This window comes from Podospora pseudocomata, chromosome 5 (assembly GCF_035222375.1).
Source record: "Podospora pseudocomata strain CBS 415.72m chromosome 5, whole genome shotgun sequence".
In the NCBI taxonomy this organism is placed as follows: Eukaryota; Fungi; Ascomycota; class Sordariomycetes; order Sordariales; family Podosporaceae; genus Podospora; species Podospora pseudocomata.
In genome coordinates, this window is record NC_085889.1 from 1,551,870 (window position 1) to 1,575,724 (window position 23,855).

At 53.6% G+C, this 23,855-nt stretch overlaps 8 protein-coding genes and 2 non-coding genes across 10 annotated transcripts; 4 read left to right on the forward strand and 6 right to left on the reverse strand.

Annotated features, from left to right (window-relative positions):
* Window positions 1-1,417: 1,417 nt before the first annotated feature.
* Window positions 1,418-2,604, reverse strand: QC762_0078460 (uncharacterized protein; the record flags this gene model as incomplete). The annotated part of the gene is made up of 4 exons (XM_062883874.1): window positions 1,418-1,541; window positions 1,641-1,888; window positions 1,986-2,443; window positions 2,520-2,604. The coding sequence occupies 4 exons, from the start codon at window positions 2,602-2,604 to the stop codon at window positions 1,418-1,420; spliced, it is 915 nt and encodes a 304-aa protein (XP_062741917.1).
* Window positions 2,605-2,806: 202 nt separating this feature from the next.
* QC762_0078470 (uncharacterized protein) lies at window positions 2,807-3,398 on the reverse strand (the record flags this gene model as incomplete). Its single annotated transcript, XM_062883875.1, has 3 exons — window positions 2,807-3,053; window positions 3,103-3,231; window positions 3,271-3,398. 3 exons carry the CDS (start codon window positions 3,396-3,398, stop codon window positions 2,807-2,809), a joined length of 504 nt encoding a protein of 167 aa, XP_062741918.1.
* Window positions 3,399-4,719: 1,321 nt separating this feature from the next.
* Window positions 4,720-5,721, reverse strand: QC762_0078480 (uncharacterized protein; the record flags this gene model as incomplete). The annotated part of the gene is made up of 2 exons (XM_062883876.1): window positions 5,664-5,721; window positions 4,720-5,468 (listed from the first exon to the last, which is right to left on the reverse strand). The coding sequence occupies exons 1-2, from the start codon at window positions 5,713-5,715 to the stop codon at window positions 4,720-4,722; spliced, it is 801 nt and encodes a 266-aa protein (XP_062741919.1). The 5' UTR covers window positions 5,716-5,721.
* A 236-nt stretch (window positions 5,722-5,957) lies between these two features.
* On the forward strand, window positions 5,958-12,870 carry QC762_0078490 (uncharacterized protein; the record flags this gene model as incomplete). The annotated part of the gene is made up of 6 exons (XM_062883877.1): window positions 5,958-6,026; window positions 6,213-7,748; window positions 7,797-8,968; window positions 10,375-10,945; window positions 11,197-11,653; window positions 11,939-12,870. The coding sequence occupies 6 exons, from the start codon at window positions 5,958-5,960 to the stop codon at window positions 12,427-12,429; spliced, it is 4,296 nt and encodes a 1,431-aa protein (XP_062741920.1). The 3' UTR covers window positions 12,430-12,870.
* A 243-nt stretch (window positions 12,871-13,113) lies between these two features.
* Window positions 13,114-13,185, forward strand: QC762_0078500. The gene has a single exon. It is a non-coding gene; the product is annotated as a tRNA-Gly (tRNA).
* Window positions 13,186-14,354: 1,169 nt separating this feature from the next.
* On the reverse strand, window positions 14,355-14,834 carry QC762_503810 (uncharacterized protein; the record flags this gene model as incomplete). The annotated part of the gene is made up of 1 exon (XM_062890797.1): window positions 14,355-14,834. One exon carries the CDS (start codon window positions 14,832-14,834, stop codon window positions 14,355-14,357), a length of 480 nt encoding a protein of 159 aa, XP_062741921.1.
* Window positions 14,835-17,054: 2,220 nt separating this feature from the next.
* Window positions 17,055-17,128, forward strand: QC762_0078520. Its single transcript has one exon. It is a non-coding gene; the product is annotated as a tRNA-Val (tRNA).
* Window positions 17,129-17,280: 152 nt separating this feature from the next.
* On the reverse strand, window positions 17,281-19,092 carry QC762_503820 (uncharacterized protein; the record flags this gene model as incomplete). Its single annotated transcript, XM_062890798.1, has 5 exons — window positions 17,281-17,463; window positions 17,518-18,099; window positions 18,153-18,295; window positions 18,349-18,434; window positions 18,498-19,092. The coding sequence occupies 5 exons, from the start codon at window positions 19,090-19,092 to the stop codon at window positions 17,346-17,348; spliced, it is 1,524 nt and encodes a 507-aa protein (XP_062741922.1). The 3' UTR covers window positions 17,281-17,345.
* Window positions 19,093-19,666: 574 nt separating this feature from the next.
* QC762_503830 (uncharacterized protein) lies at window positions 19,667-22,188 on the forward strand. The gene is made up of 3 exons (XM_062890799.1): window positions 19,667-20,591; window positions 20,652-21,880; window positions 21,940-22,188. Exons 1-3 carry the CDS (start codon window positions 20,285-20,287, stop codon window positions 22,072-22,074), a joined length of 1,671 nt encoding a protein of 556 aa, XP_062741923.1. The 5' UTR covers window positions 19,667-20,284; the 3' UTR covers window positions 22,075-22,188.
* Window positions 22,187-23,320, reverse strand: QC762_503840 (uncharacterized protein; the record flags this gene model as incomplete). Its single annotated transcript, XM_062890800.1, has 2 exons — window positions 22,187-23,077; window positions 23,138-23,320. 2 exons carry the CDS (start codon window positions 23,318-23,320, stop codon window positions 22,187-22,189), a joined length of 1,074 nt encoding a protein of 357 aa, XP_062741924.1.
* Between the last annotated feature and the right edge of the window lie 535 nt (window positions 23,321-23,855).

Genomic DNA, 23,855 nt, shown 5'->3' on the forward strand with positions numbered 1-23,855 from the left:
AAAACCAGCTTCCCTAGCTTCGGATCCATCAGCTTATTCAGCTCTGTCGCCGTGTTATAGAGCTCTTTGACTGCCTCATTAGTGGCAAGGTTTGCCCCCTAGCCCGGTCCTAGGTTCGAGCTGATTTCCCGAAGCTGATACAGCATATACTCGGTTGCTTTTGTTGGCATGCGCGAAGACACGGCAGCTTCGTGCTGGCGCCAGACTTCGAGGGCGCCTGTTAAGCCCATGAAAGACTCGAGCAGTTGGAGCTCGCGGGCAAGGGTGGCGCGGGTTATCTCCCAAGACAGGGCAAGATCGTTAGAGTTTATGTAAGAGAAAACGCCAAAGGTCTGAGGGAATGAGCGACGGATCAGTGGTTGCCTCTTCATGTTGATTTCTCTTCATGTAGCTACCTTTTGCATGACCCCCAAGATCTTCTGGGCTGCTTGCATGTCGGAAGTTGTCGTCATCACCTGTCGCATCAAGGATTGAAACACGGCGGGGGCCATTGGCTTGTTCCCGAGCACCAACGCCATTTTGATCTTGTTCATGTCGTTCGGGAGGACCGACATGCCGGTTCGGAAGGCTGTTGATCCCATGATGGTGAACATGCGGTCGTTCGGTGTCACTAGTGGAGTCCACCCCTTGACGTCTGTGACAATGGCGCCGAGCTGTGGCAGGTGGATGTTCTCCGGATATGCCTTGTGCCACACATCCAGGAGGACTTGCGGATTGAACTCGCCAGAGGTCAAACCTGTCCGGGCCCAAGCTGGCATGATTGAGAACTGACTGTGTTTTACTTCGAGAATGCTCAGCGGAAACTTATCGGGCGTCCTTCGGCACAGAACTTACATCAACCAAATGTTCAGCGTCATATCTCAGCTTTCCGGCAAGTGCAGGCAGGCTGTCTGGCTTCCACCACTGGGCCACCGTGCCAGCGCAAACGTCCTTGGGCATCCCAAAGCCGGCCTTCAACTTCAGCGACTCGGATCCGGAACCTTCAAAAGTCCCCGGGCCGGTTCTGTACTTCATGGATTTCATTATCAGATTCCCAGCACCCTTGATGCCAGCCGCACTGGAACTCCTGCCAGTGTTTTGACCGCGACTGTCATTGACCTTCGGACTCCAAAGCTTGAGGGGGCTCTTGCTTCGAGTCCCACGCCTGTATGATCCGAGAGCGTGTCGTTGACCTCGTCATCGCTGTCGCTCAAGGACTCGGGACCGTAGGCGTACCAGGTCTGACTGCGAACCGCGGATGATCCCGCAGCAATAGCACGGCTGGTTACGGCCAACGTGTCTCTACTGGGCCCATCTCCGTTGGGATAATCGGCACCATCATCCGTTTCACCTTCGTCTGGGTCCGAACACCCCCCACCATCCAGAACAGAGCAAATCTCGGAATTGCATTCAGCAACCGGGTTCAGTGGCTCTTCGTTCACTTCACAGCAGAGAGCTCTCTTTCGCCACCCTTGTTATGAAGGCGCTTCTTGAGCGACTCATCGTGCTTCCAGCACTTTTCATGAATCTCGGTGGCGTAAGCGACCTTTTTCCTCGTCGGCCTTGCAGTGCTTGCCGCTGCGGCTTTTGTGTCAGTTGGCACCAGACAGACACAGGCACCTAAAGGGAAATGGAGATCTCCCGGAAAAAACCAAACATACCATCCTTCAGTCCAGTAACACCCGTCGTTGATCTTGTCTAGCCCAACCTGACAGCACAGTTGCTTACCACCACGGCTGCATCGATTGGTGCCAGACTCGCCAGGACTGCCACCCCAGCTGGATCCGGCAATCTTGATCTCGCCCTCGCGGCACTGCCCATTGCAGTCACCCCCTGAACCGCGCCACATGCATTTGTCCTTGAACCCAGCCGAGATGGGACAGACGATAGGTTCGCCGCATGTTTTTCCCTGTTGGAAATTACCCAGTTAGGTAGTCAGTTCCCACTCCAAACCAGACTCCCAAAACGATTGGCTTGGTTTTGCGTGAGAGAGAACTCAGGCTCACCTTCTTGGCCTTGCAGCCATGAGCATCATACCCAACAAGCTCTTTCGTCGTCTTCAACTCCAGCGCCCCCTTGTAAGCTGTGATATCCTCCTCAATCTTGTCCAGCATCTCACAGCCTTTCCCCAGAAACGAACTGGTATCGGCGATGACCTTTTCCATGTCATTCACGGGCTTCAGGCTCCCTCGCTTCTCAAGCTTTTCATTGCCCGTCAAGGTCTTGTGCGCGTTGTTATCATAGTCACCGAGATCTGACGCCCAGATCAGCGAACCGGACAGTCCGAGGCTGTCAGCCCATTTGACCTTTTGCGCAAATGTCTCCCTGTCGTCGAACGAGATCCACTGGTCGTTGTCCCACGAGAAGTACTTGACGGCGGCCTCTCTGTCGTGAATCACTTGGATGGCACGCTTCTTCTTGTTTTGCTTGGCGAGGATGTCTTGGACCTCGTAGTGGGCAAGGTCTCTTCGGTAGGTAGTAGGCAGGGGGTTTTGTTAGCTTGGTCTATCTATGTTGGTTCAACCTTGATGACAACTCACAGCCGCTTGTACCGGTGCAGACACCTTTCTCGGCACCGCCTTTGAAGGGGCAGCCAGGTTTCGTGCAGGAGGGATTTTGGAGCATGAAGGCTCGGCCGTAGAATCCGAAACCGAGCGCGACTTGGGGATGGGGGGATGTTGACTCTCCAAAGCAGCTCGCAGGCAAGCTTGATCTCGGTCAGGTTGGTGTGCCCCTGAACAATATTCCCGCCGTGGAGCTTGATGTCAGCAAGAAAACGGCTATCCGCCTCGCACAAACCAATGCGGAAACAGGAAAGCGACTCGGCTTACATCGGATTGTCTCCATCCCACACTCCATGCAGGTCATACGACATCAGATTCAACCGGTCGGCATACTTCATCAAGCCTGGCAGGTCGAACCACTTCAAGTACCAGTACGAAGAAGGGGCAGTAAAGGTGAGGCCCAGCCTTCTACCTGACTTGTCAAATGCCTCCCGTAGCGTCTTGAACAGCTCGACATAGTTCTTGGTGTCATCCGGCTTGCCTCTGCGGTCTGGTGCGCCTGGGTACTCCCTTTCAGATGTTAATGCTTTTCATCTCGACATGTGAACCACAAGCTTACCAGTCAAGATCAGCACCGTCAAAGCCGTACTGATTCATGAACTTGAGTAAGGCACGCGCAAATTTCTGACGGTTGGCAGCAGTTCGGGCAATGTTGCCAAATACGGGCTGTGCTGCTGTGCCATTATCGCTGAATGTCCACTGTCGTTCGTCAGCTCATTAGACACACGTTACTGCTGTGGGGGTACGAAGGTCAAGACTTGCTCCACCGATGGACACATATATCTGAAGCGAGGGTTTGATGCCCTTCAAGTCGACAACATCCTGAAAGGTCTTCGCCGGTGTCTGTGCATCCATAGTGGTGATTCGAAACTGGAAGGGTCGATGTAGGCGAAGGCATAGTTGATGTGTGTCAAGCCGTCAACTGTGATGGGCATCTGTTGTCAACTGTGTGGTCAAACACAGCACTCGGAACGGCGACGAGCTTACTTGGTAAATCACGAGCGCTTGTCTGGTGGCATTTTGACCTGTCGTTCCATGCCTCCCAGTATCCAATGACTTCAGATGTCAGCATGTTCTGCGTAGGTGTCCCCACGGAGCCATTGCATGATGTGTGAAAAGTAAAAGAGTACCAACCTTTACTAAGCGTCTTCCCACCGCGGCACCCCCGGGGGTGCAGGATGTTCGATACAATTGGACTGACAGCCAGTAGTGCAGAACTCTGAGAAACAAGTCAACAACCAGTTACTCCGTAGTGAGCTTGTGTTATTTGGCTCTTGTAAGGAGACATACCTGAAGTCGTGCCGCAAAATCCATGCTGTGAACATCCAGACTGTCATTTCCAGGGAAATCCAATGCTGATTTTGGAAGACATATTGCCTAAAACTGAGGAAGATTTCTCTCCCTATTTTCTACATTCTCACTCCTCAGTCTTCCAATGAACCTGAAGCATTAAGCGCCGACAGAAAATAAAAATCGAAAATAAAACGGGCGGTAAAAAGTATACGTACTTCGGTACATCGAGCTCGTATTTTCAGGCTCTGAGGCGGAATGATCATGAAGCATAGCTCTGGACACTTACCACTCCGATCTTTAAAGCCAAAATAATAATCATCTGTGTGCCAACGCAAGGAATGCGTTTTGCTGAGGGTTCAGCTGAGCGACTGGATCACGCTTGGATGCTCGTGCGCGTTTGTGCTGGACTTCGCTCATCACTGCGGCACAACCCAGGCCCTCTCCTGATTGGTTACGCCGCTCCACCGTTCCCGATGTTAAGGTTGTGACATGTAGTCTACATTTTGTTCTATAGAATTTGGCCTACAAATGGATGATCTAGACATGATATTGTGGTGTAGGTGTAATGTAGGCACATATTGTATTGTGGGGTGTGTCGCATCGTGGGGTCCGAGCGTCTAGAGGATAAGAGACCGTAGCTAAAACACACTATATTACCAGCTAACTAGCAATATTCTTATGTCGGGCCACTGTAGTGGCCTGCGACGTTTCTCTAGGCTATGTGTATTCGCACTTGCCGACAACCTAGCGCCCCTTCTTGCTGCCATCGACCCCAACCGTCATTGTATATTGGCCGCCTTGATGATTTCCTATATTCTGGACTGTGGAGCTCTCCGTATTGTAAGTAGTAGCAATGTTCTGCGTAATATGTAAGCGATGTATATCAAACGGCAAGGTTAAATGAAGTTCTACTTGCCTCTTGTTTGAGAATATTCCGCACAGCAGAGCGTATGAGGGGATCGCGGTCGGAAGCGACATCCAACTCCTTCAGGACCTCAAGAAACTTCGCTAGTTCCTCCTTGCCGAGCTCCTCCTGCTCCTCCACGGGTGGTTCATGGATCTTATATAGTTCGTCGATAAGATCGTTAATATCTTTGATGAACTTCTCGAGATGCTCCTTCTTGTAGATGGCGAACTTGACCCGCTGCGCGACCGAGACTTTATTTTTGCGGCCGTCGGCGATGTCTCGCATTTTCCCATGAAGGTAGCGGTGCATGGGGTTCCAATTCAGGCCAACCGTGCCAAATGGGCTGACCTCGTTCCCTGTGGCACTGGGGTCGTCTTTGCTCTTGCCTTTGCGCTCATGGTGACAAAGTTTCTTGCACTGTTCAAAGAGATCCGCCACGGCCTGGAACGTCACGACCGCTAGCTGCTCTTGCGATTCGTCGAGCTGGAACGAGCCTGAACTCTTCAGTGACTCTTCATCCTCAATCTGCGAGCCTGTAAGGCCGGCCGCCTTGCCCCAGCGCGTCAGCCGCAGCTGCGCGGCGTCGAGTTTCACCAACAGCGACTGCAGTCGCGGAGCCGCCTGCTTGGCAACGAGGACGTAGTCGAACCAGGTTATGGCCGTGTTGAAGAGGCCGGCCAACCCAGATACCACTTCGATTCCTTCTACGACGCCCGTCATGTCGACTTGTATGTGTCACAATGTAAGAAGCTTAAGACAGGCTGGTGGTTATGGGCTCGGAGGAACTTGACACAGACTCTTTAGGGCATACATCTCGGGGCATGCAGGGCGTATTTATGCCAAATCAATCGGGCTTAAATCTGCCATTATTGAGTGACTGCAGAAGTCACAGTCGCCAGAGATGCAGAATTGCTGCATACCTGCGGCCAAAATGTGGCCAGTGCAACCACTGCTCGGAGCTGATTCGACCATGTACTCTACACTGGACCAAGCCAGCCAGCCATTTGTGGCGGCTTGGAGCCCGACGACGACCCCCCCTTGAAGCTCGACGACCCCGCCTTTCTCAAATAATGAGCGGGATATAAGAAGAGAGCTCTCAGGTCTGCCTCAGGACGGTTTCCAAGCAATTAGGCAACCTGCAAACCGGTTTGCTAGCTATGGCGCCTTGAAAGCAATCGTCGCATATTCTCTACCTCATCAGAGAGCAGACCAGAATGGCATCGTCTAATACATTGCCTGCCAGCAATCACCAGCACTACGAGACCAAGGCACTGGCCCAGCATGTTGGCCCCTCAGATAACTCGTAAAAATAGATCTCCACAACTGTATTATTCAAGCGGCGGTACAATACTAACATGGTATTATTCTAGAACTTATCATCAACATATATATGTTGAGGGCACGTTTGATATATACTCTACGCCTGCGTCGCTGTTAGAGTGATTCGTTAACCAAGTTTTCCAGGCCAGAAAGACGAACAATGCCTCACCCACCTGCAAGCAACCGACCCCCGCCACGACAAGGACAATATCGAGTTAAGAAAGGGTGGTCTCCTCAGAGAGTCATACTGCTGGGTTCTCAGTCATGACAATTTCCACCGATGGCGCGACAACCGAGATGGCCAGTTGCTCTGGGTTAGAGGCGATCCTGGCAAGGGCAAAACGATGTTGCTCTGCGGAATAATTGATGAGCTGGAGAAAGACACTGCGCGCACAGACAACATCGCGTTTTTCTTCTGTCAGGCCACGGACGATCGCCTCAGCAATGCTACAGCGGTCCTCCGTGGGCTGATCTACCTGCTTGTGACCAAGCAGCAGCCGGAACTTATTTCACACGTTCGCGAAAGCTGCTATGGTTTGGGGAAAGAGGGCTTCCAAGGCCCCACTTCATGGGTGGTATTGTCAAAGATTTTTACCAACATTCTCGAAGACCCGAAGTTACGGGGAACATATCTAATCATTGACGCGCTTGACGAGTGTACTGGAGACCGGGACCTGCTTCTCGACCTTATCGCAAGCAAGTCATCAGCATACCCGAAAGTTAAGTGGCTCGTATCCAGTCGCAACTGGCCGGATATCGAGGAGAGTCTCAACACCGCAACACAGAAAATAAACCTACGTCTTGAGCTGAATGAAGAGTCTGTCTCCGCTGCTGTCACCACATATATCCAGTCCGAAATAGATAAGCTTGCGAAGCGGAAAAAATACAATAACGATACGCGGGACGCTGTCAAGCGCTATTTGGATACGAACGCACATGGGACCTTCCTCTGGGTAGCGTTGGTCTGTCAAGAGCTCGCCAAGATCTCGAGATGGGAAGCTGTGGAGATATTAACAACATTTCCGCCTGGGCTCGATGCAATCTATGAACAGATGAGGGACAAGATCAACAAGTCGAGGAATGCTAAACTTCTCCAAAGAATACTGGCTGTCATCTCGGTCGTATACCGACCTATCACATTAAACGAACTACCGGCCCTCGTGGATATGCCAAACTGTTCCTCTGGAAATGTCGAGGATCTAACAGAGATCGTAGGGCTTTGCGGCTCTTTCCTGACACTGCGCCAACACACGATATCATTCGTCCACCAATCCGCTAAAGACTTCCTACTCAGCAACGGCACGCACCAAGATTCACGCGACGTTGTTAATTGGGTTTTCCCTCAAGGGAAGGACGATGTACACGATAGCATCTTCTCAAGGTCGCTAAGTGCGATGTCTACGATATTGCACCGCGACATATACGGTTTAAAGTTACCGGGATTCCCAATCAACGGGGTTCAAACGCCATGTCCAGACCCGCTAGCCACAGTCCGGTATTCGTGCGTCTTCTGGGTTGACCATCTCCGCGAGTCGATTTCTGATAAAGACACGCCACAACGCAACACACTGGTTGCGGTCCAGACATTCCTTGAACAGAAGTATCTTTGCTGGCTCGAAGCTCTCAGTTTACTCCGAGCTATGTCGGAGGGTGTCATTGCCATAAGAAAACTTGAGGGCCTACTAGTAAGTATGGATCACTAAGACTAGAGAGCCATACTAACAGAGATACAGGAGCGAACTCATCAAAGGCAACTAACAACCTTTATTCGGGATGCGCACCGGTTCGCTCTCTCCTACAGATGGATAATCGAGCAAGCCCCTCTTCAGGCGTACACATCAGCCCTCGTATTTGCACCGCTTAGTAGTCTAATGAAGAAGAGATTTAAGACGGAAGAACCTAGCTGGATCAGTGTAAAGCCAGTAGTAGAAGCGGACTGGAATGCGTGCCTCCAGACGCTCGAAGGCCATAGCGACTCGGTTACCTCGGTCGCCTTTTCGGCGGATGGCCAGCGGCTCGCATCCGGTTCACGGGACCATTCCGTCAAGATCTGGGATCCCGCCTCGGGCCAATGCCTCCAGACGCTCCAAGGCCATAGCAACTTGGTTACCTCGGTCGCCTTTTCGGCGGATGGCCAGCGGCTCGCATCCGGTTCATGGGACCGTACCGTCAAGATCTGGGATCCCGCCTCGGGCCAATGTCTCCAGACGCTCCAAGGCCATAGGAACTGGGTTAACTCGGTCGCCTTTTCGGCGGATGGCCAGCGGCTCGCATCCGGTTCACGGGACCGTACCGTCAAGATCTGGGATCCCGCCTCGGGCCAATGTCTCCAGACGCTCCAAGGCCATAGCGGCTCGGTTACCTCGGTCGCCTATTCGGCGGATGGCCAGCGGCTCGCATCCGGTTCACACGACCGTACCGTCAAGATCTGGGATCCCGCCTCGGGCCAATGTCTCCAGACGCTCCAAGGCCATAGCGGCTCGGTTACCGCGGTCGCCTTTTCGGCGGATGGCCAGCGGCTCGCATCCAGTTCACACGACCGTACCGTCAAGATCTGGGATCCCGCCTCGGGCCAATGCCTCCAGACGATCCAAGGCCATAGCGACGAGGTTAACTCGGTCGCCTTTTCGGCGGATGGCCAGCGGCTCGCATCCGGTTCAGACGACCGTACCGTCAAGATCTGGGATCCCGCCTCGGGCCAATGCCTCCAGACGCTCCAAGGCCATAGCGACTGGGTTACCGCGGTCGCCTTTTCGGCGGATGGCCAGCGGCTCGCATCCGGTTCACGGGACCGTACCGTCAAGATCTGGGATCCCGCCTCGGGCCAATGCCTCCAGACGCTCCAAGGCCATAGCGACGAGGTTAACTCGATCGCCTTTTCGGCGGATGATCTAAGGGCGCATGGGTATAGGTTGGGGTCAGATAAGACCTGGGTTATTTGTAACGGCCAGAATGTGCTATGGCTACCACCTGAATACCGCCCAACCTGCTCTGTAATCCAAGGGCGGGTGGTAGCTATTGGCTGTTCATCAGGGCGAGTTTTTACTATTGGCTTCTCGCGCGACATATAATACATTTTAAAGTTCTCTCTATTCGTTCTCTTTATTTCTTTTTTCTAGCTTGACACCAGAAGGGCCTGGGAGGATGGGTTAGTTTATAGATGTTTTAGAAAACCTCACAGTAGCTCTAAGCGACTTTTGGAACAAAGAGTTAGCATCCAAGACTGTTGATATCGTGCAATCGTGTCACGAACCTGACATAAGGGTGGGGCTCAGGGCGCACCACAGCCAATTATTAGATAGCAAGATAAGTGTTGATCCATCTTCTGTTGTGTACCTTTTGGCTACACCGAACCGTTATTCAGAAGCAGCCTTCAACTCAGTAACCCTCTCAGAGGTTCAGATCAGGGGTTCGTCACACTTAACTTCTTCATATGTTTACTACTGCTGACAACGACAAGCTAATTCCAACGTCGCAGTGACAATTATTTTCAGATGATGCTGAAAATAACATGAACAGCAAAGAGGGTGGGGTGCCACTTGTTATTGCGACACCCCATAACCGAGTCCGAAAACGGCAAAAAATTTCCCTCGACACAACAATCAGCACAATGGAAACCTTCTCACCAGGTGTTCGAGGGGCATGTCGCCCCTGGGATTTTGGAATATTTTCCGCACTCGGCAGTAGCATCGCAGTTGCTCGAACAGCCAGAACCGCAGTGCGTTGGCCCATAGCCGCAGAAGCCGTCTTTTCCGCAGCAATTCCCAGGCCTCATGATCCCCTACAAGCAGCTAGGGTTCAGCGACAAATGCCTGACATCAGTTAACACGACACTGCCGTCATGTCCTGGCTGGCTTCACACACATACAGGCATCGGGTAAGCCACGCCCGTCTCTTCTTGATCGATGTGGGTGAGGGAATGCTCATGCTGATATGTCGCTTCACTCAGCGGTGCAAGCTTTCAGCTCTTGGAAGATTGGCAGCTTCGAGAACTATGTGATTCTTCCTGCAGAAAAGAGCTTGGCAATCTGCGCAACTCAATCAAGGCGGCTTGTACCGCGAAACAAGATCTTGTAGTCCCTGGGGGTGCGGGCGGTATTGCTTATCCAGGTAGGTCTCAGGGTGTTTTCGCCATTCCATCATGCCCAACCAGATTTGCATGTAAATCTCTAACAGCTTTCTGAGTCTCATTCTTTGCCGACCGTAATATTTATGCAGCCGAGGCGGGATGTGTGAAGGATCCGTAAGACTTACCTCCCTCGAGTTTTCCAGGCTCCCCTTAGAAAGAAAGGCTAACATCATGCCTCTTAGTGCCAGTGGTCAATACTGCGACGCCATCGTGGCCACCTGGAAGAACCGTGACAACTACACGGACGCCCAGAAATGTTCCGACTGTGAACTCGGCCTGGGTAAGGCGCAGCTCTCGTCCCCCTTCGGATACGACGCCGAAGCGGCGGCAGGCTTCTTTTCCTTGACCCAGAGCAGCAAAAAGACCGGGTACAACTACGCGACCCCCACCTCATACGCTCTCAACTCCGCTGGGATGGCACCGCCGCCGCAGCGCACCCGTAGCATAGGTACTCAATACGTCGTCAAGGCTGGCGATACTTGTCGGACCATCGCGGGACTGGCCGGGGTTGGATCCTACCAGCTGATCAACGAGAATGGCCTCGACCTTAGCTGCAATCTTTTGCCGCCTGCGGGTGAGTCCATCTGCATGCCGGAGAAATGCGAGACGTTTGAGTTGGTGGTGGATCAAACCTGCGACGACATAATGAAGGAGTATGGCATGACCAAGGCGCAATTTGCTGGCCTGGAATCCCTTCATAAACCCGTCGTGCAGGAATCTTGGAGACTGGAGAGGCTGGTTTCTTTACGCCAGGTAAATGGAAATTCAGCTCAATTTTCAGCCTGACACAGGTGAGTGCCGACGCTGGCAAGCTCACCGAGCGGTACTGTCCCGGTTCGAGAGGGAGATGCGGTCACCACCGACGCCCCTCTGCCGACAAATCACCATCCTGATTCGAACAAGCACTGCGATCAGTGGTATGTTGTAAGTACCATGGCTGCCCTGCTGGTTGATGTCATAGATGGCACAGTTGCAGGATAAACACTGACATAGGTACTCCCCAGGTCCAACCTGATGAATATTGTCAGATGATATCCCTCAAGTTCAGCATTTCCGTTGATGACTTCTACTTTCTCAACCCAAATCTCGACAAAAACTGCACCAATTTGTGGAAAGACACAGCCTACTGTGTCAAACCGGTCGGAAACATTGTGACGTACCCAGGCTACAAGACATCGACTGCCTCCACCAGCTTCACTTGCCCAACCCCACAGCCCACAGCATCGGCGGCACCTATCCCCATACGTACTCTGCACCCCAAAGCGCCGGGGACAGTGAATGAATGTTTTCTTCACAGGAATGCCTGGGAAAGCTCCTTCATGGCAAATAATCCACTTTTCGCGGGCGGCAACAACTGCACCTCGTGGGCCAGTGTCGGCGACGTCACTATCCAACAACTTTTGGAGTGGAACCCCAGTTTGTCCGCAACCAAGTGCGAGTTCAAGCCCGGATCGAGCTACTGTGTGCGGAAGTGAGAAATAGAACGTATGCTCTTCCCGAGCCCTCTATTCTAAAACTTTGCTTCATGGGTAAACAGCAACTAACAAGCAGAACCAACCCAGTACCTCAACCAGAACCGCCCCACGATTATTGCCTCTTAGCTGACCCTCCACGAATCCCAGACACAACCCTCCAGCCCAAAGATTGCAGCTGTTACTTTGGTCTGCGGGCACAAGACAAATGTGTGTGGAAAACTCCCCCTCCAATTCCCTCCACCATGAAAACATCAACTTACACGAAGACCAGCCTTCTTCAACTGTACCCAATTCCCACTCAACTTCAACATCACCCTCTCCACTGTCCTCACCCTCAACCCATGGCATGGCTCCACCCCCACGACCTGCAACCAAAACCTCTGGACCCGTATGAACATGGATGGCTTCATCCAACTGTGTGTCGAGCGAGCTGGCACCGGCACTCCCTCCCCCGCCACGACAAGCAAAGCCTCCATCTCTACTCCCACCAAGCCACCCACCTCAACGCAGAGACCAACCACCGCCACATCAAGCATCACAAAACCACCCGCCTCAACAGCAGCCCCGAACCCCCCAGCGCCAACCCAACCAGGTGTTAGCCCCTCCTGCAAGAAATGGCACGTCGTTGTAGGTGGAGACGGCTGCTGGGCAATCTCCAACCAGTACAGCATCGCCCTGGAGGATTTCTACAAGTGGAACCCCGGCGTGAGGAGCGATTGCGGTGCGCTGTGGAAAGATTACGCCGTTTGCGTTGGGGTTTGAAAAGCAGGTTTGTTCAGTTGCGTGCCTGTTTTCATCGGCAGGTTCTCTCACAAACGGGTTCGACGGATGGTATGGATACCAGCAGACGCTTTTCATGCTTCTACCTCTTGCACCCAGCTACGTTCAATGCTGCCCCAATAACTCATGCCCAGTGTGTGAGCACCGGTGAAAACCGGCATGTATTATTCACCCACCCGCCTGCCCCCCCCACACGTCCTTGCATCATGTCCTCTCTCCTCAATACTCAAAAGCATCAGGCCGAATTGTGCAACCCCCACAACTCCCAACACCTCGGTCTCCCCGCCCCTTTTTCTGCAACCAAATCTGCAACCCCTTTCCCAATACCACAAAGCCCGAAACCCCCCCGCAAAAGGGCCACGCCGCACACTCCGCCCGCCCGCCTCTGCTACACACGACTGAAACTCTCCCCAACCAAATGCGGTCCTCAAACATTAAACAAAGGTTTTTACCCTTTTTGTTGTCCATCTTTCATTATCCAAGCCCTTGTGCTGGGTAGGTGTCTTGAGAGACATGCCTGACTTTCCCAGACAAGACTGGCAACTCCATACGCACTGCAAGAACAAGAACAATTCCAGAGGGACACAAAAGCAAAAAATGGGAAAAGTGTGTTACTACTGTAATGTGGCGAGGGTGTGGAAAAGAAAAACATGCAAAAGAAGAATTTGCGGCCATCGGGAATCGAACCCGACTCTAATGCTTGGAAGGCATTAATGCTAACCACTACACCATGGCCGCTGACCTTGTTGCGTTTACGTCGCTCAAACACAGCCCCCAACACTGGGCGCCTGGCTTGGCAGAACAGTAAAGCTCCATATCCCGATCCAGTTCCAGGCACAATGGAATAGACAATTGTCCAAAGTCGTCAGAAAATCATTCCAAGCATCAAACGCATCAACATACTAAGCATCAAGAAAACCATTTCCGAGTTCGATTCCAAATCCGTGTATTTCATCCCTTGTATGTATGTATCCCCTTATCTATCCCTCTGCTTTGCTTTCCATAACCCCCTCAAACCGTCCAACCCCCCCGAATCCCAACCCCCAAACCCTCCCCCCCCAAAAAAAAAACGCCATACATCCATCCCATCTACCCTGCTCCAATCCAAGTCTTATGATGATAAAAGAAAAGCGGTAACAGAAATCTGGAAACGTGAGTAGTGACCTGTGGAAAAAGAAAAAGAAGGTGAGAAAAACCACCTGCGAGGAAAAGTAAGTGAAAGAAATCCCAAACAGGTAGGTGGTTGGATGAGCAACCCGGTGACAAACGCTGGAGAGAGGAAAACGGATAAAAGACCTGAAAGATCAACATTGTCGAGTGAGTGAAAAAGAGAGCTGTTGCTGTGACAAAAAGACCTAAAAGGAGTAAATGAAAGACTTGAAGAATAAAAAAAGAAAGCGAGTGACAGGGTTATTAAAATATCCTAGAAAAATGCGCCCCCTGTTATGTAAATCAACGAGTGAATTGAGTGCTTTTGAATGAGTGTGTCTGTTGTTCGAGTACCGGCAATGCCATTGTGGATGTGGCCAAGTATTTCTTTCGGGGTCTGCGGAATGGGTTGTTTGCAGTGTCAAATGTTGGCAAGGAGCGTCGTGAGCGAAGTGTCTGGTGAGACAAGAATGTCGCTAGTAAGGTGCCAGGTATTAAATGTTGTAAAGCGTTGTTGTCCCCTGATTGAGTTTCGGGCCGAGTGAGTGATTGTGTAAAGGATAAATGAACGATGTAAAGCCAAGTGGGATGGGTTGCTGAAAGACCGACGCCGGTGATGGTGTTGAACAGAAAAGTGAGCGAAAGCAGTAAATGCCGAAAGCTCCCCTCAGACGGTCAAGACTTGTCTGACCCGAAAAGCAAAAGACCACCAATGATGAAAGGCAGAAGAAAAGGAACATCCGGGTGTTGTCGATCCTTTACTTGCCGGCGTTGCCAACGCTGCCGGCCCCAATCTGTCCCGTCTGCTGAAGCTTCACCAGGTTGGGTGCAGCAACACCTGGGCAGCCCGACCCCTTGGCACCGTTTAAGCTCTGCAAGACCTGGATCATGGCAGTGCCGCGCCTCTTCTGAGTCTCGATAGAAGTATCGGAGGCATCGTTGAACTCCCCAAGAGAAATGGGAATTGGCACACTGGGGTCCGGGAAGAAGCCCTGGCTGAGGCCCTGGGAGAGCTTGCCGAGGAAGTCTGGGTCGTTGGGAGCAGGTGGGCAGTCGCAGGGGATGAGCTTCTGGTTGGCGCCGACACAGCTTCCGACTTGGATGGTGTCCCGGCCATCACCGGCCTTGACACCAAAGTCCTGAGGAATGACGGCCGGGTTGACGCCGCCTTGGCGCGGGACGTGGACCAGGGCAGAGGCCGAGGCGGCGAGGAGGGAGAGAACAAAAGTGGCCTGCATTTTGAGAGAGTGGTGAAGTGGTTGTCGTCGAGACTGTTTGTAAATTGGTAGTGGCTGTAAAAAGGGAATGGCAAGGGTCCGGCCCAAGAATCAGAAGACGATGGTGAATGGAAGGAAAGACTGCGACCCGAAGATCTTGGTGTTGTGAATGAGTGCCGAGTGCTGGATGGTGATGTGAGAGAGGTTTGGATTTGAGACGGGATGACCTCCGATATATGTAGTGATCCGAAGTCAAGCTCCGAATGTGTGTTGACTGGGTGTGATGTCCTCCAAGATCAGGATGATGGATGGCCGGCCGTGGGTGACGGTGGCAAACGAAACAGCGCATCGCATCCTGTCCCGGGTTTTCGTTCCTCAAAGAGGGTGAGTCGATTGGGCCAGACGGCCTCAAAGTGGTGCAAAAGGGCGTATGCAGTGGAATCATTGAGTGCCGGTGCTGGGCGGTTATCGGAAATCCGGGCGATTTGCAACAGAAGAAGGGAAGAATCTGGAATACCACTCTCTAACGGTTTGCGGTCCCCTGCAGCGGCGTGGAACCGCGGACAGCCAGAAAGTCGGTTCAATGCAGGCCGCAGCCGTTGTGGCCGGCCTTGTTCAAGTGCTCGGATTGGCTGCCCTCTGTGCCCGGTGCAGCGGCTGTTGAATGGGTGGCCAAGCCCCGGGGCCGTCGCCGCGACACCCAATTCCCCGGTATCCACTCGGTCCCGGCACTGGCTGATGAAACGATTGAAAGAACGCTGCATGAAACATTTGGGAAAGGTTTGTCCAAGCAAATGCAGAATGGAGAGGTGATTGGTGAAGGAATGAAGCGCGATTCAAGACGCCGGCACTTGCTAGAGGAGATGGGAATGTGTGAGCAGTGCATTGGGACATCCCAGGCTCAGATTTTGATATCATCATATTTGCCACGGCACACTATGCTCAGCGGGCTCAGATTCTGGTATCATCATTGCTCGCCGCACACCTTTCCCTATTTTCGCTTGCCTTTCGAGGCGGCAAGCTCTCAGTGTGATGCTTGTCCTTGAAGGCGACAAGTTTGTCGATCTGCTTCGTAACGTCCCTACTACTAGACAATGACGGCCGTCAGAACCTATACCTTACGGCGCCGCACCCTTGTGGAGGTACCGATTGCCCACAGCCTTCTGGAAGGCAAGCCCAAGGGGAAAAAGATTGGTGTGAGGGAATGAGGCGAGATGGGTGGGATTTATACCTACCAGAAAACTGTGTTCTGCCACCTGCAGCTTGCAGCAGGCAGCCATAAGTCGGTAGTGGAGACAACGGCGACTGATTCTGTTCTGTGACGGTGACGCACTCTTGTGAAGGTACCAGCAGCATCACACCCTTGGGCATATGGAAGGAAGAAAGGGAAATTTAGTTCAAGGGCCGAGAGAGCATCAGTGGAACTAATATACCTCAGGTCTGCAGCGATTGCCCCACTTTGAGTTCAAGAGCTTCCATGTTGTTAGGGTGTGGCTTCCTTCTATTGACGGCCATAACAGATAGCGTAGGCGTCTGCCTAGGAGGCTTGGATGGTTAGATTCTTCATGTCACACCTTGTCAGTGCCAGACATACACAGGTGCCAAATGCCACCATCACAGGTCCTAATCCTATCCATGTCTTTCCCAGGTCGTTTTCTCCGCGGTGACAACAAACCAGCCCGGAAATCATGGCACGAGGGGAAGTCCCATCCACAAACCAAGGACACCAAATGGAAAGCACACAGATCAATTCTCATGATCGAACAAAACTTGAGCCTCATCAGAGGCTTCAGAAAAGATCAGCCCACCTTGAGGATTGCACCATCGCCCTCCCGTCCAACAACGACACCTGAGGCAAGAGGTCAGTTCCTGGAAGGCACACAACACAGCTCTGCCACAAACAACAAGCAGCTAATCAGGATCCGGACGCTTTAGTCCAGTGTACCTGAACCCAAACGAAAAATGGCATAAGAAGCAGGCAAAATACTGCACAAATGTTAGGTGTATGTATGTGTATAAAATACAAGAGTGCTTCTATGTATGTTGAAACTCTCCCAAGGCAAGCAACTCCGTCCAAACTACTGACATGTCAGGTAAAAGATCCTTTACGCGACGTAATGTTGGCCTGACAGGATAACAGGGTGCTCAGGGGCTCACCCTTCCTGCCCCTTTCTTCTCGGCAGACAGCAGGGAAGCCGACTTGGACTCTATTTTCGCACCCAAACCCCAACAAATCAACAAGGTTTCGTGGTGTAGTTGGTTATCACGTCAGTCTAACACACTGAAGGTCTCCAGTTCGAGCCTGGACGAAATCAATAACCTTTCATTTTTTGCTTATCTCCAGTCTCCACCACGGCGACAAGGGGATCGATCCCCTTTTTGGGACACGAGACAGAACTCAGAATTCTTTCTACAGACCTTTGAACATGAAAGGGCCAGTCATTCACTACTTGGGGTATCAAGAGACACAGAGCACCAAGGCCGAAATGTATGCATAACTTAAATCTTCATAACTACCGCATAATTCCTATCTCACAATATCATCTTGAACATTGGATCCCTGTCATCACCGCTACCCGCATGATGATCGTACTTCCCTCTCGCCTTGTCCTTGTTGATCTTGATGCACCAAAAGACGTTTGTGAGAATCCTGTGGCCCCGTTAGCTTCACTCTCCACACCGACAAAGATCTCCAGCGACTCACGCAAGCCACGCATAAACCAACAGCCCCAAGATGATGCTATGTCCTTTGTGGTACAACGGCCCGTCAACGCTCGGATACGCAAAAGTCGCCACAAAGCCTCCACAGTTGGCAACCGCCAGCTGCAGCGCCGAAGTTGTTGCCCTTTTGTAGTGACCAGCCGAGTTATTCGAGTTCCAGACGAGAATACACGGCACGCTGCTGTACATCCCGACAGCCATGAGACAGGTCATGCCGAACCGGACATTGGGAGAGGGGACGTTGCCGATGACCGCGTAGCCAATGATGGCGATGGGAAGAGTGAAGAGCATGATGACGCCCCGGAGCTTGAGACGGTCTGAGGCAAAAGCTACGGCGACCGTGACTGGCGTGGCCACGGCGTAGGGAATCACGGACCACAGCTGACTCTCGTTGGCGTTGGATGTGATTTTGAGGTCGTTGATAATTGTTGGGAGGAACAGGCCGAAGCTGTAAAGTCCCGATAGGATGGCAAAGTAGGCGGTGGCCGTGAGCCAGACCTGGAGGTTGAGGATGCCGCGGCGCACTTCGGACCACTTGAATTTCTCTTCGCGTTCCAAGACGGGGCTGTTGACATGTCAGCATCACCTCACAAAAGCATTATAACATGCCAGGCTTACTTGAACCTCTCGTCACCACCGGCAGCTCCGATCTTCCCTTGCAGCCTCAGCTGCGCAAAGTCCCTCTCCTCTTGTGTCAGGTAGGACGCAGTGGCAACACTTGTCGGCAAAAAAAAGTACGCAATCACGCCGGCAACAACCGTCTGCCCATCTCATCAGCAGACAGACTCCGTCAAACATCCGCAACAAAACTCACAATGACCCCCTCCATGATGAAGATCCACCTCCACCCCTCAAGCCCACCCCTAGGCCCGATCGCGGATAGACCCCTTGCCAGGAGACCTGATTCTCTGTCAGCCGCATCCCTTTCCACCTCCTTTCGACCCGCAGGAAAAAGCAACTCACCCCCAAAAGCGCCCGACAAACTAGCGGCCGTATAAAAAACACCAATCCTCACCGCCATCTCCTGCCGCGTGTACAACCCCGACAGATACAGCACCATCCCCGGGAGCAACCCCCCCTCCGCCAACCCCAACACTGCCCTCACGGCGAAAAACGAGCCAAAGCTCCTTACAAACCCCAGACACATCGTTACAATCCCCCAGACCACCGTCAGAAGCGGCAGCCAAACCCGGGGCGTTATCTTCTTGAGAAGAAGATTAGAAGGCAGCTCAGATGCGATGTAAGTGGCGTAAAAGACGGCAAGACCCCGGTTGTACTGCGTGTTGGAGATGGCAAGGTCCTTCTCGAGACCAATGATCTTGGCGTTGCCGACGTTGGTGCGGTCGAGGAAGGAGCAGAGGAAGAGGAGGGAGAGGATGGGGAGGATGCGGGTGTCCATCTTGAGGAGGACGCGCTTGGTGAGGCGGGCTTCGTCTTCCGGGGAGAAGGGGGTGGCGACGTCCTCGCGTTTGGCGGTTTCGGGGCCGCCGGTGGAGAGGTGGTCGCTGTCGCTTTTCTCGAGCGCGGCGGTGCCCGCGATTGGGCGTGGTGTTGTCATCTTTACCGGGTCGTCTCTGTTGAGTGTACTGTGGCACACAGGCGACACGATGGCCCGTGAGATGTTCTTGGGTAAACTCGATCCGAGTAGAGGTCAAGGCTAGAGTAGCTTTGATACCAGGCTCGCGACACAATACGCCCGGGGCATGGGCAGGGTGAGGTGATATGCAACCTGACCTGCCTTTTTCCATGGTGCTGCCCTCTCCTGACGTTGCTACAGCGCCCCGACACTTTCCTCTCACGCTGTCTCATCGAATTGGTGCTATCAATTTCTGATCTGCATGTATTCGCCCGAGACCGTGCCATTGACCGTGGTACAGCATCCTGGTGTCTCACTCAGCGCCAGTGACCTGACTGATCACTCAATGGCCATTGAGGGCCTGCAGACTACCCGCGCGCCGATAGCAACGGTGACGCTGAGATTGGCAGGGTGTCGCATAGTTCCCAGATTCATGAGATCATGATGACTCTCAAAGTTTCCGAGTCTTGATTCGGGATGTCTAATTTATACATGGACAAGAGATTGCCAATGAGAGACGTTCGAGAAGAACGGTTATTCCCGGCTTGGTATTTTCCAGCGGGTTACAGTGGGGCGTCGTCCTCCCCACAGCGCATCGACCGCTAATCGGCGGGGAAGTGCCGGACCGGCCGCTGGATCTGAACCTCACCACAGCTCCTGGGTGTCAGTCACCAAAGACATTCAAAAAAAAAAAGTGACAAGAACAAGATATTTTGGGGCATCTTCACATGCTTCCATTCCATCTCATCAGTAAGCCACAATGAGATCCAAGCCGATGCTCGATGCCGAACTCCGACCCCCCATCGACGTTGAGTGAGGAGACGCCCGAAATTTGCTTCCTCCCGGCGCCCAAATCTATCTCCGACCACCTCGGCCCTTTCCGACCCCCCATGTTCTGGTGACGTAGAACACCACTTGGCGCAGCCCAAACGGAAGGGACCTGTTGATTGCAAGATCGGATGGCAGATTTGCATGCCTGCCTGTAGCACCCGCATCCGCGCCGTGCCGGCCGGGTGGGTTGGGCGACGCTGTGTTTTGGTAGTCGACCTTCCCTTTGCCACGGTGTTGAGACGGCGAATGCTTTAAGACCAAAGGGATTGTTTTGTGTTTATTTGCGGTTGCGGTACCGGTCGTTGAGTCTTGATTGCTTTTGTGCCGGAGGCATTGAAGCAAGATGAGGAACTTGGCCAGTGTTGTTGGACGGCGCGCCGTTGCGCTTTCTTCGAGGGGATCGTGTGCAAGACAACTTCAGTCGAGCTTGAGGATCGAGGCGACGACATCAACCTCACAGCCAAATATTACCATCAACTATGCCCAAAGCAGGGGTTTTTCTCACACGCGACCGTGGAGGAGAGAGATTCCGGTTTCTGAGCCGAAAAGAGGAGGCTCCAAGGTGTGGGCGTCAGCAGATGAAGCCGTGGCCGACATCAAGAGCGGCTCCGTCCTGCTCAGTGCTGGATTTGGCCTTTGCGGTGTAGCTTGTAAGCCCCCTTGTCCTAACCATCGAGACAAGCCCCTGACTGACTGCGCCCCCCCTTTAGCAACCCTCATCGCCGCCATCCGCCGCCGCGGCCCCGAATCCCTCCACTCCCTCACCGCAGTCTCCAACAACGCCGGCTCTGAAGGTCGCGGCGGCCTCGCCCTCCTCACCGAAAACGGCCAAATCGACCGCATGATCATGTCGTACCTCGGCGCCAACAAAAAGCTCGAAAAGCAATACCTCACGGGCCAGATCGCCGTCGAGCTCTGCCCCCAGGGCACCATCGCCGAAAGAATCCGCGCCGCCGGCTCGGGCATTCCGGCCTTCTTCACCCCCACCGGCGGCAACACCCTCATCCAATCCGGCTCCCTCCCGACCCGGTACTCCCCCGACGGAACCGTGGTCGAGTTTTCCGCCCCGCGAGAAACCCGCATCTTCAACGGGAAAGCCTACCTGATGGAAACCGCCCTCCCCGGCGACGTGGCCATCCTCCGCGCCTGGAAAGTCGACAAGGCCGGCAACTGCGTTTTTCGTCACACGACCAAAACTTTTGCCCCCTTGATGGCAAAGGCTGCCAGGCTTGCCATTGTGGAAGCGGAAAATATTGTTGAGATTGGGGAGCTCGACCCGAGCGAGGTTAATCTCCCGGGCATATACATTGACCGGATCGTCCCAGCGACCGAACGCCCCCAAGTGGAAATTGTCAAGACCCGCTCCCCACAGGAATTCTCCTCGTCGCCTCCAAAAGAGGAAACACCGGCTCAGGCGAAAAGAAACCGCATCGCCCGCCGCGCCGCCAAAGAGCTCAAACCAGGCTTCTACGTCAACCTCGGCGTCGGCATCCCCACCCTCGCGCCTTCTTTCCTTCCCCCGGGGCAGGAAGTCTGGATTCAGTCGGAGAATGGCATCCTCGGCATGGGGGATTACCCCCTCCCGGAAGAGGTCGATCCTGACATTATCAACGCCGGGAAGGAAACCACCACCCTCGTCCCCGGCGCCTCGACGTTTGACTCGAGCGAGAGCTTTTCCATGATCAGGGGGGGACACGTGGATGTTTCCATCTTGGGGGCGCTGCAGGTGAGTGCGGGGGGGGATTTGGCGAACTATATGATACCGGGCAAGGTGTTCAAGGGGATGGGGGGGGCGATGGATTTGGTGAGCAATCCGGAGGGGACAAAGATCGTGGTCGCGACGGAGCATACGGCCAAGGACGGGACGAGCAAGATTGTGGCGGTTTGCGGGCTGCCGGTTACGGGGAAGGGGGTGGTGAGCACGATTATCACTGATCTGGTGAGTTGATTCTCGTCGTACCGGCGATGAAGTGATGCTGACTGGAGAGGGACAAACAGGCGGTTTTCCAGGTCGACAGGAAGAAGGGGACGCTCACGCTGACGGAGATCGCGCCGGGGGTGGATGTCGAGGAGGTGAGGAGAAAGACCGATGCGGGCTTTGCGGTGGCGGAGGAGTTGATTGTCATGGAGTAGGTGAGAGGTGGGAAGCATGATGGCCGGGCGTTGTTTTGTCATTGTCATTCATGAACATGTATATACCATGCCGTCTTTTTGCAATAAATACATGTCAAACCTCTTGTCTCTCTCACAACTTGGACTCCCTCCCCCTCCCGCTCCCGCTCCCCCTCCCGCCCTGCAGCTCCTCCTCCATCTCCTCCGCCACATTCCCAACCTCGCTCACCTCCCCATCCAGCCTCGTATCATCCTCCACCCCGTCCTCCTTGTCCCGTTCCTGGTCCTGGTCAACCTCCCGCTCCCAACCGGCAAACCCCCCACCCCCGATCGCCCTCGCGACTTTGTCAACGCTCTCCAAAATCCACTCACACCCCTCATCCCCCGCCAACCGTTCGATCCCCTCCCTCTCCTCCTCGTCCTCAAACTCCTCCCTATGCAACCCCTGCTCCACAGCCTTCCTCAACCCGTAAACATGGCTCAACACCTGCGGCCCAACCCCCCTCTGCGCTCTCAAACACGCAATCGCCACAAGACTGGTCAGGCACCGCCCCAACCTCGCCTGTCTCGGCACCCCGCCCTCCACATGCCTCGGTGGATCGGCGAGTAACATGGCGTAGTGACCCTGGAGGATATACCCGGGCAGATCGGGATGTGCCAGTGCGAGCTTTTGGGTTAGTTTCCCGTGATGGGGTGTGTAGATTGACTTCCAGAGCGCGTTTCCCCTGCTTATCGTATTGTTGATGTTTGAGGTAGTGACGGTTCGTGATGGGACCGAGGAAAGGGAGCTGGACCAGGGGTTTACCTCCAGGTCTGAGCGAAAGGCGTTGAGGCAGTTGATTGTGCGGGGGATTCCATTGAAGGAGATGCATTTGAGGCCGACTTCGCGGATCAGTTCGGCGAGGAGGAGGGGGGTGAGGGGGGGGGGTGAGGGAGGGGAGGGTTGGGTGGGGGTTAGGGAGGAGGAGGTGGAGTGGAGGTGGGAGAGGGAGGAGGGGGAGTTGAGCGTGAAGGTTGTTGCTGCCTGTGGACAGGGAGGAAGGGTTAGTGAAAAGAAGGGAAACGGGAGGGGAGGGAAACGAACAGCTATGGTTATCCAGGAACGTTCGCCGTATTTGCGCGATTTGGCTTCGCGGGAGAGGCGCTGGTAGATATTTCTTATTTGGGGGGGGGCCGGGGTTGTGGCTGGGGAGGCGAAGGGGGCGTTGATTAGTTTTTTGAGGGAGGGCCTTAGGGAGCTAAGGTCTTTGAGTTTGGTTTCGGCCATGAGATATTTGAGGGGGTGGGTTTCTAGCGATGGTGTCGGCGGTGGTGCTTGTTGCTGCTGCGTTGGTGCTGACTATCGTTGTTCTAGCTTGTTTACAGGTGAGAGAAGCGCGCGATGTTTGAGGGACATCACCAATTGGAAAACAGTGGTGGTTTTGTGTGTCGTTTGGTGGAGTGTCGTTAAAGTGGTGGAAGTGGTCGAGTCGATGATGCGCGCGCGACGAAAGATCATTGGGGAGGTTCCCGCAGCTGGAATGGAGCGATGTGATTGGTGCGCAAAAGCTGGGAATTGGAGTTCGTCGCAATGCCCGCTTGTCCGCCAAGGGCTTCTCCGGCAGGGGGAAACAGCCGCTTCTAGCGGGGATGAGCTCGGGGGTTGTTTTGAGTGCCGATGCGGGCACTCTCTCAATAGCAAAACTCACTTACTCATCGACCCTCAACCGTACGAAGCCTGTCACTATCAAGACCGCTTTCTTTTCATGAGCTACAACACGTGTCTTTCACCGTCCCTGTCCCTATTTATCATTACCCCGCAA